This window comes from Ctenocephalides felis, unplaced genomic scaffold (assembly GCF_003426905.1).
Source record: "Ctenocephalides felis isolate EL2017-DRISC unplaced genomic scaffold, ASM342690v1 CF-g0.4_SCAFFOLD_03573, whole genome shotgun sequence".
Taxonomy (NCBI): Eukaryota; Metazoa; Arthropoda; class Insecta; order Siphonaptera; family Pulicidae; genus Ctenocephalides; species Ctenocephalides felis.
In genome coordinates this window covers 25,391,411-25,410,270 of record NW_020539727.1, presented here as the reverse complement: position 1 = coordinate 25,410,270, position 18,860 = coordinate 25,391,411, and the positions used below count along the sequence as shown (strand labels likewise).

The window sequence follows — 18,860 nt, the reverse complement described above, 5'->3', positions numbered from 1 at the left end:
CAAAATACTTGTGGGACGCCACTGGAACTGTTTTGTAGCAAGTCTTGCTGCAGAAATATAAATCTTCAGGATCATTGATCAGATCACGATTGTCGTCATTTGGAAGAAGAGGAAACTCTGAAGCTTTCGCTCTGATCAAACTATTAAGAATTACCACATCGCAATGTCTGCAGAATTTGGCAGTACCATTCAGTATAGTTTGGATATCAATGGGAGCTGCAAAAATAAATGGATTGTATAAAAAAAATAACATAAACATCGATTATAAATGTTTTAGTGTCTGAATATAATTGTACCTCCTTCTTTTCCATCTTTTCCTCTCGTCCTATACAATCCCAATTTCTGGCTGGGTGGTGTTCCGGTTCTTTCAACAATTTGATACCCTGTTGGAGGCGGAATGTGCAGAATGCCAGCCAAGTCTTTCAAAACTCCCAAAATATCTTCGGCTGCATCCGAAGTTAGTGTTAAAGTGACTGTGACGTTATTGCCGTCGTCCTTCTTCTTATTGTTCATGATGTTGTTGAGATTGTTGTTTTTCAAATTATCTTTGGGAGCTTGATTCTCCTGAAAAAAAAGATAAAGTTATAATTTCTTCAAATGTTTGAACTTCAATTGAAAGCTTATTTTTTATTCTAGATGATTTATACCTTGTCTTCATTAATATTTGTACTCCATGGTGTTTTGTAAGGCACTCCAGGTTTCAACCTGATAGGAATAGGTGCTATAATTGGTATAATCGGTGACAATCTGTTTTTAGCAGTACGTCCATTTAAACCTTCTTGTTCCGATTGCTCTGATTCATTATCATCAATATACTTCAAACCTGCCGAATATAAAAAACATATATTGCACCTAAATACTAGAGATAATACTCAAATCATTTTTTTTACAACCTGGATATTTGTCTTTTTTTATTTGATCTATTACTGTGAAGTATTGATTATTGTCTAAATCGAGTGTATTTTCAACGTCATTTGGAAATTCTGGACTTGAAGAACTTATTATGGAATCAGGTGTGTCAGGACCTGGATCGCGAAGACAAATTTCCATTCGGCGCTCTTCGTAATCATGTTCGAATTTTATTGGGCTGAATTCCTGTTGCAAAAAGATTACGATTTGAAGATAAAATACCAAATGCATGCAAAAAGCGAGCATTAGTTAATAGTTAAAATCTTACCTGATCGTAGAACATTCTCTGAGTTCCTCCTGCCGATGTTAATGCTCCATCTTTTTCACAAGCCGCGGCGGGTAATGCCTTATCGCCGAACGGTTTGCTATCATATCTATCAGGAACACCAGGCAAACGTGCAGATCCGAATTCGCCAACGAGGTCGCCTCGTAACGAATCGTAGTCTTTGACTAGACAGAATTTAGATAAATCACCGGCGCCATAAGGCGGGCAAACTGCATAGTTCCTGGACAACAAACAACAAACAACAAATTATATAACGACAATAAATTTTAATAACTAGTTGGTTTGGTATTTAGCCTCGAGGCAAGTTACATGAACTTCCCGATATGTGTAATTAATCGACTTAATCAATAAAAAATAATTTAATTGATGAGTCATTAAAAGTATTTCGAGTGGACTTATTACACATGATTGAAAACGAACGAACACTTTGACTCGGAGTATTTTCTAATAGCAAATTTTCAAAAATCACCAGTTTCAAATTGAACCAGTTTCCATAGGACTTTAATGGTTTACTATGTTCATGAAAACCAAGTACTCCATCGTTATACCAAGTAAATCGTCTAATTTTAATTTTAACAAACGTCAAAAAAACTACTCATTTTCTTAATCTTTAATTAATTTTTAAAATTAAACTACTTGTCCTAAGGACGTGATATTTCAGTAAGTTCTATAAGACCATGATATATATCGCCAAAAAAAGTTCCATGAAAATCGGCTTAATTTTTTTTTCAACAGTTAATTACAAGAAAACGGCTCGGTAGATTTTCACCTAAAACTAATCAGTATCATTCCCAACTAATATCCTTCGAACAGTTTTCGATTTTTTAAAATCGATTCGGTAGTTTGAGCGTGAATGTGGTCGAAAAGTTTAACACTTATTTTCAAATTACAAAGAAACGGCTGGGCAGATCGCCTCACAAAACTGACAATGGTCCTCATTGAGATACATCAAATGGCTTTTAAATTTCTGAAATCGGTTCAGGCGTTTTTGAGAAAACTAAAAAAATCATAAAAATCGTCGAAATGTTTTTTTTTAAAAACTTTATTACAAGAAAACGGCCCGGCCGATCTTTACCAAAAACTAATCAGCACGATTCCCAATCAATATCTATCGAACGGTTTTTGAATTTTCAAAATCGATTCAGAATTGCGGGCTAAAACGTGGACGAAAAATGTTTCACTCTTCTGCGATTTACAAAGAAACGGCCCGGCCGATCGTCGCACAAGACTGAGAAACGCTAGTCCTCATCGAGATACATCGAATGGCTTTTAAATTTTTGAAATCGATCCAGCCGTTTTTGAGAAAACGTCGATTTACGGCAAAAAATCTGTTCACATACATACACACACACATACTTTTTCGAAATGTTGGTCTCATTCGATTCAGAATGGCTTGAAACGTCGAGAAAACATAAAATTAGCAAGTCGGATTTTTTGATGAAAACATAAACTTCTCCTTCGGGAAGTTAATAATCTGATCAAAGTCTTTTATTATAATAATTACCTGCAATGCCTGGGCTCGACGACGGCCAGTGGCTGCATATGCCTCAATTGATCCATTAAACCGTCTATAAACGAATCATAATCCTCGTCCTGCTTTCCCGCCCCGCTCATTTTCGAATTAGCCCTGCTCTTTTTCTTGGCCACGGCAACAGCTGATGCTCCCATCGCGTCCGGCATTTCATGGGGCCACCACTTCCCTGCGCCATTGACAATCCCTGATGCTGTGCGGCTGCTGCAGCGGCGGCCGCGGCTTGCTGCTGCTGCTCCAGCTTTATTTGCCTGCGCTTGGCTTGATATTCGCGCCGTTTGCGCTTCTTGATTTCCAACGCGGTTTCGTGTGCGGTTCGCATCGCCGCCTCGTTCTGCTGCTGCTGCTGCTCCAGGGTCAGCGCAGGCGGTGCCGTTGAGGCCGGCGTCGTGTCCATGATAAACTCCTCTTTGATAACGGTATCTTTCAAACTGCAGTGGTCTGACGAGACCGAAGACTGCTGAGAACTCTCGTCTAACGACAACTCCTTTTTGACATCTTGGGAAGGAATTATCATGTTGTGCACGGGGCTTTGCAAAGCATCCGGCGTCAAAATCTCTTTCTTTATCGTAATGCTTTGATGTTGTTCCATGTGTTGTTGTTGTTGTTGTTGAGAAGTTGCCGGCATGCAATTCATATCCATCTTCAGCTGCTGAATCAGTTGCTGTTGTTGACTGTTTATTAATAAATCTTGATGCTGTTGTTGTTGTAGTTGCTGCTGCTGCTGCTGTTGCTGTTGCACAATTCTTCTCACTTCAACATGCTGTTGCTGTTGCTGCTGTTGTTGCTGCGTTGTTTGCTGCGGCGTTCCGGTAACAACGGTATTAGCCGAAGTCGTAACAACAGGAGATCTGGATAAAAATGACGTTTCCCGTGACATGATTTGCCTGACGGGCGAAGATTTGGGTGAATCGCTCTGTGTGACATGCTGCATAGGCATAGATGCTGTGGCCTGAGCAGATGCCTGCAAAGCAGTTGTCGGAGGTGGTATAACAGGCCTTGCCAATTGTGCTTCTAAAGACGAAACCAATCCCAAACTTGGTGCACGTTGTTGCGTTTTCAGAACCTGTACAGTCGACCTTTGCGGTGGAGAAATCAATGTTTGATTATTCGAATGTGTAACTTGTTGCTGCTGCTGCTGTTGCGGCTGTTGTTGTTGATGATGATGCTGCGATGGTGTTGGGTTTACAGCAACGGGCGGAGGCGGAGGCGGTGGTGCTGCTCCATTATTAGAATTCTGCAACAGCTGTTTCAATAATACATTCTGCGAATCTGAAGAAGTTTCAGGTTTCACATACTTGACATTACTCATCATAATTTCAGTTTTAATTTGCGACGATGATATCGTGCTGTCGTCCGACGTCGACGTAGGTTCGTTTTTGACAGTCATTAAATCCATGCTATGTCTCTTCACGGCTTGAATATGTCCAGGTTCAGTTTTAACAGGTAACAATACTTCGTCGGTCGACTTTGATCTTCTAAATGGAGGTCCAGTTAATTGACTATGCAGAAGAGTTTGGCATGATGACATTTGTGGTTGTTGAACAACTTTTTGTTGTTGTATATTACTAAGCCCAGCACTTTGCTGCTGCTGCTGTTGCTGCTGTGTGGAAGTTGCTAGTAGCTGAGGTGGTTCTGCAATAAGCCTACTGGTCATTATCAAAGCGGGTGGTTGATTCGTGCTAAAGGTACTGACTCTGGATTGAGCAGGCTGTGAAAGTGTTGAACTCAAAATATTGCTAGCTACAGTAGGCCTTGCAGTCGTGTCCACTTGCATTTTCTGAGGTTGTATCTTTGTTAAATTAGGCATAACCATGCCAGTATTACCTGCGCTAGAGGTTTGTTGCTGCTGAATGTGTAAAATTTTAGGTGAATGTAATGGAGACTTCACAGCGAGCAATTGACAATGTTTAGAAGAGCTGCCTTCAACAGTAGACGGAGAAGGTTTGCGCTGTTTCATACTTAAAAGAACCGCTGCATTTGCTGTGTTTGTAACAACAGGAGACACTGTTCTTGAAGACGATTGGACAGTCATCCTGTTTCCACTCATTAAAATAGAACCAACAAAACCGCCTGCAGATGCTTCACTCGATGTCAGAACTTTTGTGACATGTGGCTTAGAACTCAATAATTTTCCTGCATCCTGCTGCAATGTCAGTTTCATTAGAGGTCTTTGTTGTTGCGGATGCTCTGTGGTCTTATGTACAACTTCTACCTTGGTAGATGGTAAGAGTGTTTCAAAGTTAACTAGATCCGATTTCGAAGCTTCTTTAGCTTTCAAGTCAAACTTTGTGTTTGTGCCAATTGCTGACATTATTGTACACAACTGCTGAGAAGCATTAGCAACATTTGAAGTCAACTCAGCAGGCTGGGATAGTGGTGATAGTTGCGGCATTATCGAAGACACGCGTGATATTGGACTTTGTGATGACTCTCGAGATTTAATAATTACATGCACTGGAATAACACTAGGAGGCTTGGTGGTGCTAGGTACAATTGCCGTTGCTTCTTTTTCTTTAATGTCCTTTTGAATTATATCATTCAAGTCAGCCATAGAATCTTGTGAATGATCACTTAATGCTGATACTAAATCATCATTAGATTTTGTAACCGAAGACTTTGGAGAATCCAAAAGCGGACAGTCAGTTTTATTGTCCCCAGTAATTGTTTCCAACATATTTAACATTTCTTCAAATTGATCATCTTTGCAAATTGTGTCTTTGCTTTTTTCACCAGATTCATTATGAATTGTTATTGTATTAGTCTCGTCAGTGGCTGAACAAAGAGTTATTGTGGGTGCATCTTCAACAGCCGTAGGCTTAGATTTTTCTAAGACAATTTCTTCCTGCTTCTTAATTTCAACTTGTGTATCCTCAGCCTCATTGCTAGAGGATGTCTTTTCAATACTGGTTATGGATGCTTCATCCACATCCATTGACTTTATACTTTTGTTCATTTCTAAATCATCTTGATCACCACTACTATCTGGACTTTCATCATCAAAAATATTTTTGGGTAAAGCCATATCTTTTGAAACTGTGAGAGAAGATAATTTTGGATAAATAATTTGATGATGTGACAAGAGTTTTTCTTTCATTTTAGCATCGACTACCAAGCTGCTTGTGGATATCTTTGGATTGCTTATTGTATAAGAATTTGAGGTTGATATTCTAGTACCACTTGAAATAACACTGATCAAAGTTGGAATGGATTTTGTAAAAACTACATTGTTTGATGATTTCTGGATATTTTCTGTACAAATTCTACTAGTTGATGAAGTAGCCAATGGTACAGTTGTCAGTACAGGCACAGAGATAGTAGTATTTCCAATGGATACAGTCGCAGTAGTTTGTGAAACATCATTCATCAATTTCTTAGGTCTCGGGGAGATTACTTTTGGATTTACAATAGGCAGCCTGGTAACTGATAATGGCTTGCTGGTTGTCAAGATTTGTGTAGTATCAGCTTTAATAATACTTGCAATTATTTGAGTGTTAACAGAATTTGAAGTGACTGTAGTCTCAGAAAAACTAGTCGCTTTATCAGATTCTGTCTTAGAAGTTGAAGCGTCCTCTTCTTGAACTGGGCTCTCTCTGCTGGTACCTCGTTTCTTACCGCAGTCAATCAGTTCTTCAAAATCTTCTGTCGTGGCAATATTATGTTCTTCTGGTGACTTAATGCTAGGATCAATAATCACTATTTCTGAACCGTGTTCCAAAGATGCTATTAGATCATCTTCCTTGTATGTATCGCTTTGATACATTCCAGGACTATGTTCAACCTCCATTTCTTCCAAAACTTGTGTGGGTGAGTCCATGACATCATCCAGACAAATACTATGCGATCTGTTTTTAATCTTGGCACTCATTTTATGCATCATTTCATCATCACTGCTGTGATCTATTGGGCTTCTCAAAGTAACTTTGACTATTTCAACATTTTTGTCCACCAATTCAGTTATTTGCTGTTGAGAATATTCGCCTTCTTCTGTGCAGATTTTGCGCTCAAAACTCAATTGCTTCATGGAATCATCACTGTCAACTGCGTAATCGACGACGTCTGCCGGGAACAGAACATATTCTTCAGAGACTTCCTGCTCTAGAGGACTAGTCACTATCTCACCCAATTCTGGGGTTTCGTAAGTCTCCATAACGTCGTCGTCTTGCTGTTGAGCGGCGGAATTTAAGGACACTTCGGTGTTGACAATGTTTTTATCAGTCTGAATGATTACTTCCTCAGCATAGTCTTGGATTTCATCATGCTTTTCACCTTCAGGACTGTCAGCTATCACAACAACATTCTGATGCATTTTATCACTATCCTCAATTGTCAGTTTTGATTTAGATAACATGGCACTGGGCCCGGGACTGATTGGAGGTGTTGAAGAACTGTCATCAAATTCATTATAATCGGCACAAACCAGAGAGGTAACTTTACATACAGGCACCTGCGAAAAGAATTAATGAAGTATATATATATATATATATATATATATATGTATATATATATATATATATATATATTTAATTATTTATATATAGGTAAATAAATAAATATAAAAAAAACTTTTTCGCAAATTGATAAATATGTCCAAAAACGATCATATTAGATAATAATTGGATTCAGATATACTGAAATAAATTACCGAGCTCGTACTGGCTCCTGCATTCTGCACCTGCTGCTGTTTAACCAATTGATAAGTTGGTTTCCTCAATGGATTTCTCTTCAAAATCGACACCTTCGACAGATGCGACTCCTTTTTAACTTTCTCCTGTCCCTCTTGTCCTTGTTGCTGCTGCTGCTGCGGCACCTGCTGCTGTGGATGAGGCTGGTTGGGCTGATTGGGTTTAGTCAGGCGATTATTTCCACCATATTCCCACATTGGGGATCCGCCTCTTAAACCTAATTTTATGTAGCCGAATCTTCCGAAACCGGTAAAGGGAATCGGGTGAATATGAGGGTTTCCTCCGCCTCCGCCTCCACCGGAGCTACTGCCGGTGCTGGTGGCTATCTGGTGCAGGTGCTGCTCGTCGATTTGAACCAGCTCATCCATGCTACCTATATAACAAATAATAAAATTGTGCAAATGCATAACATAGGAATTACGGAATTAAATTATATAAAAATGTATGAAAATTTTATAATTGTGAATAACTAGTTTATAGCTTTATTCAATTTCATTACGTTACCTGGTGTTCTAGGAGTGTGGGGCGTACGAGGCGTGGCCGGATTTTCCACACTCTGTGGCCGATCAGGAATTCCAGTTTGGGAAGGTGCAGGGCTACCCATTGGAATGCCTCCAGTACTAGATGGCCTGCGCATGCCGCCACTCATCGGCGAACACCCACCTGATAAAACAATTTAATGTCATAAAAATGATCAATTTATATTTTATCATTATTTTAGAATACTTACCCAGACCTTGTACAATTGGACTCTTTGGCCCCAGCATAGGGCTGCTGGGCGGCTGAATCCCTCCTCCAGACATATATTGCTGGTTATGCATTCCACCTGCTCTAGACATAGGAGATGATGGTTGACTTAATCCCGATGTCTGTTGCAACATGCCCTGAAGAGCCGGACTTCTAGGATTCAATGGTGATTCCGGTGGTTGCTGGTGCAAAGGACTTTGTGCCATGAATGGTTTATTAGCCTGTTGCTGTTGCATTATGTGTTGTTGCATTAAATTTTGCTGCTGCTGCTGTTGCTGCATTAAATTCTGTTGTTGCATCATCTGTTGCTGTTGGATACTCTGTTGTTGTTGTTGTGTGTTCTGTTGCTGTATATTCTGCTGCTGCTGCTGCAAGTTTTGATGCTGTTGTTGTAACATATTTTGATGTTGTAGAGTTTGTTGCCTTCTTTGTTGTCCCTGTTAAAACAAAAATATAAGCATAATGTGATAAACAGCTACTAATTAAAAAATTGTACATATCAAAGACATACCAAATATATATTTCTCTGCATATGACCAGATTCTGTTTGTACCACAGTTGATACTGGCGTTCCTGTGTTTATTCCACTGGACATTATAGGTTGAGGACTTCCCAGAGGCATATGAGTTGGAGAAAATGATGGTCTCATACCTAAAGCAATCATCCATAATCAATTATAATTAACAGAGATAAGTGAATTCATCCTCAATCTTTTATTACCTTGTTGTATTCTAATTCTTTGCTGTTGCGGTTGCTGCTCAATTGTGCCTCCACTCGATGCCATTGGCCTTACAAATCTGTTTTGATGTTGCTGTTGCTGCTGCAATTGCATCTGCTGTTGTTGAGTTAACATTTGCTGTTGCTGCTGTTGATTCAATAATTGTTGTTGTTGCTGCTGCTGAAATTGATTGACAGGATTTGGACTGGGTGTTCCAGATGTCCTCGGTGACATTGTGCTGTTAATCAAAACACGATGCTGCGGTGATGTCATTCTTGATGGGGCGGGCGATACCAGCCTCGGTGAAGGAACGGGACTAAGAAAAAAATTATACACTATAATAAACTGCATTTGTATAAAAAAAACGTTAACTATGAGCTTACCCAGCGCTGCTTGGACTGAAAGGATTCTCTTCCCCTTGAGAATGTGGAGTTCCGATTCGGGGTGAAGGTAATGGATGAGGTGACATTCCACTGTTTGAATTACCATGAGGCCCGGGACTCTGTAAACAAAACAGTCATGGTTAGTTATAAATGATCAAGATAAAGTCAGGTTAAATAAGAAACAAACAATCCTCCTCACCTGCATAACAGAACCTACAGATCCAGAACCAGGACTCTGAACGTTGTGACCGGACATCATAGTACTATGACTAGGTGATTGCAGAGGCGAAGCAGGCGGAATTTGTTTCTGTTGTTGAAGCATTATGTTTGAGTGCTGGAATAAGACACAATAGAAAAGTAAGTAACAAACAAGACACATATAGCAAACATAATTATTATGTAAAATAAACTCTATGATCCTTACCTGTTGCATATGCTGTTGTTGCTGTTGCATCAATCCCGGAATTGGAACCGACATCGGCGACATTTGCTGATGTACCTGTTGCTGTTGATTATTCACCATCATACCGCCACTCATCACAATTCCTGCTTGCTGCTGTTGTTGTTGTTGCTGCTGCTGCTGCTGTTGTTGTCGAGCCTGCTGCTTATTGTGATACTCTTGAGCTAACATCCCATGCTGTCTGCTTTGTTTCCTAGCCGACTCTAATTGTTTTTGCAGTATTGCTTGCTCAGCTGACACTCGAGCCAATTCATTGGCATCCGTTTCCGAAAGTTCGTTATTAGACTTGCGGAGTTGCCTTTGTTTACTATTTAAAGACTAGAAACGACGAAAACAACAATATAATCTTATATATAAAAATGAATCGTAAAATGTGTTGGTAAGCGCATAACTCAACAACGCCTGAACCAATTTGGCCAATTCTTTTTCTAAAATGTTCATTGAAGTCCAAGGATGGTTCTTACGGCGAGAAAAATTCGAATAATTGCCGGGAAAACCCTAAAAACAACTCTTTTTTTCACATACAAACGTTTTCTAACTAAAACGTGGAATCAATTTGAGCTTTAATTTGTTTATAATGCGTAAATAAATAAGATGAGAGGAAAACTGGTAGAACGAATATGTAGATAAATAAACAGGATGACAGCTTAATTGGTAGATATGAGATAAATTTGTAGGCCGGTAAAATGGTAGATTGATAAACAGGTCGATAGGTAAATTGGTAGACAGGTAAATTGATAGACATGTGAATTTGTAGACAAGTAAATTGGAGAAAAGGTAATTTGTTGGTGGTCAGGTAAATTGGATAATATGTAAAATGGTAGACAGGACATCTGGTAGATAGACAAATAACAAGACGGATAAACAGGTTGACAGGTAAATTGGTAGACATGTGAAACGGGTTGATAGGTAAATAGGTTGACAGGTAAATTCGTAAGTCGGTAAAATGGTAGATTGATTAACAAGTTTATAGATAAATTGGTACACAAATTGTTGAACAGATAGTAGTAACGTTAAACTAAATTTAACAAATACACATCTTTGTTTAACTTTTTAATTTAAAGTAAATCACGGCAAAGCGTGAACGGGTACAGCTAGTATATAATACAATCATCAAATTCCATCTCAACTAAACTAACCTTTCTGATCTTTCTCAATTTCTGCACCTCTGTTTCGTAATATCTCAACTGTTCAGCAAGCGCATGCTGCTGCTGTGCTAACCATTGCTCGTACTGGTGCTGCGTCGCCCGATCCTGATCCGTCACAATTCTCTCAGGCGGTTGCGGTGGAGCAGGAAGCGCAGGCATTTGGAACGGGGGCACACGCCCTGGTGTCACACCTGGCGTTGTGGGAGTTTGAGGAGAAGGCTGCTGCTGTTGTTGTTGTTGTTGCTATTGAAATCAATCGACAGTACAATAAATAACTAAGATAAACACTAGATATACCACGCCAGTCAAAATGACTGGTTGGGCACTTTCAATTCAAAATTCCCATTATATGTAAAATTTGTTTGTGAAATGAAGTTACGACTTTTTAAGTTATAACTATAGAAAACATTTTGTGCATTCAAAGTTACTTTATGTATATTAGTAACAAAAATAAATATAGAAAATGTTTGATAAGAGAACCCAAATAACAATAGCCATAGATCGTATGGTTTATCGCCTACTCTCTTATCGACGACAATATATATTATTTATTCTTTATTCTTTTTTACATTGTAAAAATGCAGATTGCTGAAGTATTACTAGATTTTTACCAACAAAACAATTGTTTCGAGCTTCGTTCAACACACTAAATAAAATTTTATTCAAAGTAATTTTCAAGTATAATTATTTATTCTTTTTGTACACTGATACAAGTAAGTAACATTCGCGTGGACACAGAAATTTTCAAAAATATATTCTTGAGTAAAAAAAACTATAAACGAGAAAACTGCCATGGTTTCGACTTATTTTTATAGCGACTGTCAGTCTTCGAAAAAAGAATGGAATCAATGTTTTTTTAGCTTGTTTGGAAAATACAATCAGCGGATCTCTGAAATGTTTAGACCTAGGATTTGAAATATATGATAGTGAGGGTGAATTTTTAGATAAACAAATCAATCCACAAGACAGTGCTATTATCGACTGTAGAAATAGGAAAATTTCGTGATAAAGACAATACAGATGGATCAAGTACGTTAGTAAATGGATAGATATCACAAACAAACGTATGAGATGATGCGAGCCATTTTCTTCCAATTCTGAAGACGAATTTGGAAGTAATGCACCAAATCAGGAAACTAAAATTGGTTGGACGAAACTTTTTGGACAAGACTTGTAGTAAAGTGAAATAGGTTTTGCAGGTAGATTAGAAATTCAAAGAGTTTTCAGACACATACTCAGGCCAAATTTATAGAAAAAAGCCCGCGTTGGTACAGAGCTCATATCACTTTGTTTGAATAACATTTTCCAACAAAGGCCAGAAGCATAGTTAGCCAGTAATGGCCAAAGAAACTATAAATTTACATAAAATTCTGTCTGACATCTGATGTAGAAACAAAATATATGGTAAATAAATGGTTGCCCGTATTTAGCGAAAAACGAAGAATCAACCCCTCTAAGCGAATTTGTAGTAATGAAAATTTTTGAAACATATACCGTGAAAGGTATAAACGCAATAACCGATACTATTTTTATAATTATTCATATGGCACTGAAATTAAAATCTAAAAACGTGTCGGTAGCTGCAATTTTACGCGCAAACAAGTGGGTGCTGCCGGACACTTTTATTGAGTATTGTGCTAAAGTACTGTAAAAACTATTAAAAATTAATATATTTTGTTATTTGATAATATCTATAAGTTTATTTAACAGCTGTAATTAGTTTTGTTCAACTTAAAAACACAATAAATTTGTTTTCTTAGAGACCAGTCGTTTTGACTGGTATTGGTAGAAATAGGTATATACAAACGGCTGGTATATCTAGTGCTAAACAAATGTTTTTGAAATAATATCATACCAATATCTCAGGAAATCGAAATATCTATATAAAAAGTAGAAAATACTTGCCATAGTGCCTCCTGTTGTCAATTGCCCAGGTCTCTGAATTTGACCAGGCTGGGTCCACTGTCCTTGTGTAACCACGCCTTGTCTTTGAAAAACTCTTGTAATCTGACCCCCAGTTTGCAGCGGTAGAAGTCCTTGAGCTATTAAACAGTATCAACGTATTACACACATTACAAAATCAATTACCATCAACTGATCCCTATTATATTACCTGGTACTCCTTGAGGAGGCGAAGGTACAGCCGCCCTGTTGCCAGCAGCGCCGCCAGACAACACATCGGCCTTCAGTCTTTCGAAATCTTGCTCCGAAAGCAAAGGGTGTCCCTGCTGCTGCTGCTGCTGCTGCTGATCTACCGACGGCGTGTGCTGCAGCTGCTCTCGCTTCTCCTGCTCCAGTAGCTCTTCCAGCAGCAGTGGCTGCTCCTGCGAAGTGCCGTGCTGCGAGGGATTAGTGCGATTGATGGTAATAATGGATATATGAAATATGCTCGGAACTGATTGTGAAGGGGAAAAAGATTCTGATTTGGCCCTAAGACGGAATTGCTTTGAAGTCATAAATGCGTTTAAAATCAAATACTATTTTTATATAAATCATATTCATGAGGTGACACTTTTATAAATAATTATTACGTATAAAGTTGGTTCCGATTCTTTTGTCGAAGCTCAGATAACTAATGTGGAAAGTGTGCAGTAAAATAAATAAAGAATATTAATTTAGCAGACGGCGAAGTAAAAGATTTTCGGCCTGACCAAGAAACATCAGAACTAGGTTTACATTTGGAAAAGAACAACCAACTCGAAAGAAAGCAAAAATAATTTTATGCAAACAAGGTTAAGGCTAATGTTTTTTTGGTTTAGGAATTATATACATTGATTACATTTCAAAGGGTTAAACAGCAACTGCTCAATACCATGCTAAAATTTTGCAACCTTTAAAGGGGTGCGAATTAAAGGCGAGGAAGATATAGTTTCATTGCTATGGCACACCAGTAACTGTTGTGATGGATAAAATCCAAGAATTGAAGTACGAATTGATAACCCATTATTCTACGTTTAAAAAATGGGTGTGTGGTAAACGATTTGAGAACAATTAATAAATGACTGAAGCTGAAAATCAGTATTTTGAAGAACTTGTAGCCTTAATGTAAACTACGTTAAGAAATAAAGGTCAGACCGAAAACTTTTTACTCAGGCCTGGTATAAATAATAAACATATAAAATTAATATTAATTTTGTGAAAATATTACTCTCATAAAATTTTGTAGTGCTTGAAAACCAAACATCATATGTGCAAAAAGAAATCAAACTGAGATTACATTCTGACATGCCAAAATATCATGCAATAAAAAACCTACCCTTCATAAAATCATGCTTAAAAACTTGCTGAAAGTAATTAATACATAAGTAAATACGTTACAGAAACTCCATGCAAAAAATACTCGTAGAACAATTTATAACAAATAATGGATTGATTAAAATCGAATTAAAATTGATTTATAAAATTTATTAAAGAATTTTAGAAAGCGTTATTTCTGGCAAAATACTGAATATTTTGTTTGTTACCACAGTCACATACTATTACTTATAGACAACACCAAGATAAATAGATTTAGAGACAGAATATTTTTTTTGCTCTTTACTACAAGTATGAAAAGGCAACTGAAATTTCATTCAAGAAACGCCTCGTGTGTATTGCCATTTGTCTGTGTTACTATTAGTACATTTGCTGAAAAACAACCGTAAATCATTAAATCAATTTACCCTGCAGTCGACTACAAATAACAGCATGAAACGTATTTTTTAAAATAATTATCATTTATCCCTTAGATTGTTATTATCTGGAGCATCAGGGCGTTCTCGCGCGTTTTTACCTGCAACAATAGAGGCGGACGCCTGCGCTGCTCCACGATTTGCTGCTGCTGAAACGGCTGTTGCTGTTGCTGCTGCTGTTGATTAGCATTGATTCCGAATCGCTGTTGTTGTTGTTGATGATGATAGGAAGCGTTGATGTTGATGTTTCCGGTGTTGTTGTTGTTTGATAGATGGTAAATTGGACGATTGTGAGTCGAAGAAGAAGAAGGATGTGGTAGCATACCGACACCGATCTAAATTACCAAACACCAAAAAGAGATACCAAAAAAAGGAAAACAAACGAAAAACATAAGACCGAGTAAAATGTAGATCGTTCATATGGTGTACGAGGCGTTAATGGAAATTACATGAGGTAGGTAATGTAAAATGGTTTTAAAAAATATATAGCAGCAATATTTTTCGAAGAAAAAGTCGTATGGCCTGGATATATAAATCTTCACCATATTTAATACTTCAATTTGTAAACTTATAGTAACGTTCTATTTTCATAAATACGACTAATATAAACGATAAAATTAACAAACAGAACCTCAAGTTGATGGATTTATGATAAATTCGCATGATGATAGAGTTAATAGTCGAAACCAAAATCCTAAAATATAGAATAGACCAATCAAAACAACAGACCAGTAATCTTGAGGTTCTCCTTGTATTATGAAAAAATAATAAATAATATTTTGCGAAAATAATGGATAATGTACTGGTAATGAAATACCCCGTCACACCTTAGAAAAATACGCATGCACCTTATAATTTTATATATAATTTATTATAATATATAATTTAATCAATGAATTATAATTAAAGCAGATCAGAAACACAAAACCCATGCAAATTATCAATTATAATCCGTGACACACAACAATTATGAAATTCGATAAATATATTTAACTCCTTTCAACAATTTTTAACGACAAAATCAAAAACATCAAATCATCTTTGTTTGTAAAAAATTTCAATCAGAAAAATCCACAAATCTTGCATACACGATAATAAAACTGATTTTTAAGTGGTGGTGTAAGTGGTAAAAGAATTACCTTCAATGTCAAAATAAACAGAAAAACAATGCAGTAAATGAAGTCTGCATATAAATACAAAATTTATTAATAAATATATAAGGATAAATTCAATTTTCAACTCTTAAAATAGGCTTAAATTCAATTTGGAATCCTTCGTTTCACATAGTCCATTAGGGGGTATTCTAGTGTAGAAATTCAAAAAATCGATTTTTTTTATTTCATATTTTTAATGTTTAACTATCTAAGAAAATTTGAATCATTTTCAGAGATATAGGCATTTTACTAACTCGGTCTCCATACTGGTTTGGCTTCACGCAAAACTTTAAATGCGTTACTTTTTCAGTACTCTTGTCACGATTTCTGGAGTTCTACTCGACCAATTTATTTGAAATTTTCAGAGAGTCTTATTTATAGATCTATCTATAGTCTGAACTAGAATCATCCCGGAAATTCCTATTTTACTATTTTTAAAAAAATCGAGAAACTCAAAGAAACAGTAAAAAAAACCTTTTTTTCAAACAGTCGCCAATTTGCGAAAAAAATTTTTGTATACTCATCGCTAGTTCAGCCGATTGCGACATCATGGTAGATTAATAATCTTTTTATTTTTTGCATTTCCAATGGCTAGGAGGGCTGAAATCATGTCAAGACTGAGGTGCCAATTTTTGAGACCACCCACTTCATCAGCTGCCACTTTTTACAATTTTCAACTTTTTTATTATTTAATTTTTGTTTGTATTTGAATAATATTAATAAACAAGTGGTAAAAAATGGATAGTAAAAACATTCATTGCTTTCTTTTACGACACTTAAAAATGACCTAAAATTCATCGCTCTACACTAGAATGCCCCTTAATTTGTTATTTATTACACAACCACTCATTTTCAATCTCAATAGACAAACACACATAGCTCGAAATATAAAATATGCACTCAATCAAACATCAATTAATAAAAACAACCAAATTTGTTATTTTTGTTACAACTGACCTGTGATTGAATGGGTCCTGGATACGGCGGCGGCGGTCCTGGATAAGGAGGCGGCGGCGGCGGCGGCTGCAGCCTGACCTGCTGCTGCTGCTGCTGTATGACTGGTGTTTGTGCCTGCTGCTGCTGCTGAGGCTGCTGCATACGTTGCTGAGCCAGACGCATTTGCATGCGCTGTTGTTGCACTGACAGAATCGAAAACATAGAAATAATTCAATGTGCTAATATTTACTAAACAATATTTTCAATTTACCATGTCTCTGCTGCTGAGCATAAAATCCTGCCTGGGGATAGCTGATTGTCTGTATTATTATCGGTTACAACGCCCACAGCACCATCCGGAGACATCAGACGAGTACCTGGTGCCATCGGATTACCCATAGCCGCAGCTTGCTGAACCTTAAATTAAACATTGCGTCAAAAACACATTGCATACAATTTTATCATTTTCCTATCTTACCTGATGCAGCATTTGTTGCTGTATGTGCTGCTGTTGTTGCAAAGAAGGAAGTTGCATGATTTGCTGTTTAGGTGTCACCAATCTCATCTGTTGACCAATCAACTGTGGTTGCACTTGCTGCTGTTGAGGCTGTTGCTGTTGTTGCTGTTGAGATAATTGTTGCTGTTGTTGATGTACGAATTGTTGTTGGAGTTGTTGCTGCTGAAAAAATATTGATACAAGATAAATAAAAATATATACACAACTATAAAAAATAAAAACAGTTTGATACTTACTACAAGTCCAGGTTGTTGTTGAATTTGCATAGATGTGACAGGAACCTGTGAAACCGTTTCCGGTGGTAGATCTTTTTTGATGCTTTTCTCAATAGCTCTTATTTTAGTTTCTTTGGTTTTAGCTTCAGATTTTTCAATGCTTAAACAAATAATCACTCTTGAAAATTACTGAGAACAAGATGCGGATGCTGTAAATATAACTTTTAGCCTGTTTACCTTTCTTCCTCAGGTTCACGTTTTGCATGTTGCCTTTCCTGGTCTGGATCTGGCTCATCAAGCACTAAACTATCTAAAATGTTATCTTTGACACCATCTGTCAAGCCGTCTAACTCAGGATCTGCATATTCTAATATGTTGAAGTCTGCACCCATCTCAGCAGTCAAAGATACTAGGAAAAGAAAAAGTTATTTAATATAATGTAAAAAAAATATTCCAATTATTATTTTATTACCTAATAATTCATCATCATCATCATCTCCCAAACCGCCTAATAATTCTCCTACTCCTTCTTCGACCTCAGCCATTCCTCCATGTTCTTGTTCCAATCTATCCAACTCTGCTTTCACACTATCAGGTATTTCTTGACCACCGGCAGTTGCTGGCCCAGCCACAGGAGACGGTTGTGCAGATGCAGAACTCGTACTCGTTTTTGCAGCAGTTGTTACCGCTGGAGACATAGCATTGGCTGCTGCTGCTGCTGTTGCTCCAGAGTTGGAGTAGAGTAGCAGGTGCTGACGATGGTGATGGTGGTATAGTAGCACCAGTGGTAAGGGTCATTTGTGGACTTGCTGCAGAGGAAACAAATATGAATAGAGTGTTATTTGTGTAACTAACTAATATTTACTGATAGTTTGCTCTTACAAGCACTACGATTAATTTGTGGAATTCCAACTGCTCCCATCCTATTTAAAGCAGCAATCCTTTGCTGGAGTGCAGGATCTTGCTGTTGTTGTTGCTGTTGTCCTTGAAACTGCATTCTTTGTTGAGGCATAAATTGTTGCTGTTGCAATACTTGTCTCGTTGATTCTGAAAATATATAAATTTATTTTACAATGTCTGAAGTAAAGGCACAATTTTACATTATAATTTATGTACCACTAGTCCAGGTTGTTGTAGTGCTATTCTTGGCATACCAGATTGTTGCTGGATTAAAATCTGTCTTGCTTGTTGCATCTACAAAGAAAACGCAATTTCAAATAAAAAAAAAAATTAGACCAATAAAAATTAATATCTATCGTACCTGTTGAACTGGATGCCTAACACCAACAATATTTCCAGTTCCCTGTATCTGCTGTTGTTGCAACGCCTTTCCCGTAGCTAAAGGTCCCCTAGGGCCTCTCATCATAATGCTACCTGGAGGAAGTGGTTGTCTAAACGTTCCATCAACTGAAGCAGGAGACACGGAGCATTGGTGATGAGTAGATGCTGTTGTTGCTGTTGGACATTCCCGTTGAGATTATTTCTTGATTTACTGTTTGT

The 18,860-nt window shown here is 37.4% G+C and overlaps 1 protein-coding gene across 1 annotated transcript in view; it reads right to left on the bottom strand.

Moving 5' to 3' along the window:
* The window catches only part of LOC113389836, a 59,584-nt gene that overhangs the window by 12,373 nt on the left and 28,351 nt on the right, over positions 1 to 18,860 (bottom strand). The window contains 27 exon segments of the mRNA XM_026626840.1: positions 49 to 216; positions 297 to 564; positions 648 to 815; positions 928 to 1,095; positions 1,178 to 1,415; positions 2,822 to 7,173; positions 7,372 to 7,784; positions 7,916 to 8,074; positions 8,142 to 8,595; positions 8,670 to 8,809; positions 8,879 to 9,192; positions 9,260 to 9,378; positions 9,459 to 9,593; positions 9,684 to 10,037; positions 10,859 to 11,110; positions 12,773 to 12,909; positions 12,981 to 13,206; positions 14,640 to 14,873; positions 16,650 to 16,831; positions 16,931 to 17,045; positions 17,107 to 17,307; positions 17,382 to 17,520; positions 17,598 to 17,769; positions 17,866 to 18,112; positions 18,226 to 18,407; positions 18,515 to 18,554; positions 18,622 to 18,815. Coding sequence (XP_026482625.1) covers positions 49 to 216; positions 297 to 564; positions 648 to 815; positions 928 to 1,095; positions 1,178 to 1,415; positions 2,822 to 7,173; positions 7,372 to 7,784; positions 7,916 to 8,074; positions 8,142 to 8,595; positions 8,670 to 8,809; positions 8,879 to 9,192; positions 9,260 to 9,378; positions 9,459 to 9,593; positions 9,684 to 10,037; positions 10,859 to 11,110; positions 12,773 to 12,909; positions 12,981 to 13,206; positions 14,640 to 14,873; positions 16,650 to 16,831; positions 16,931 to 17,045; positions 17,107 to 17,307; positions 17,382 to 17,520; positions 17,598 to 17,769; positions 17,866 to 18,112; positions 18,226 to 18,407; positions 18,515 to 18,554; positions 18,622 to 18,815 — 9,771 coding nt within the window.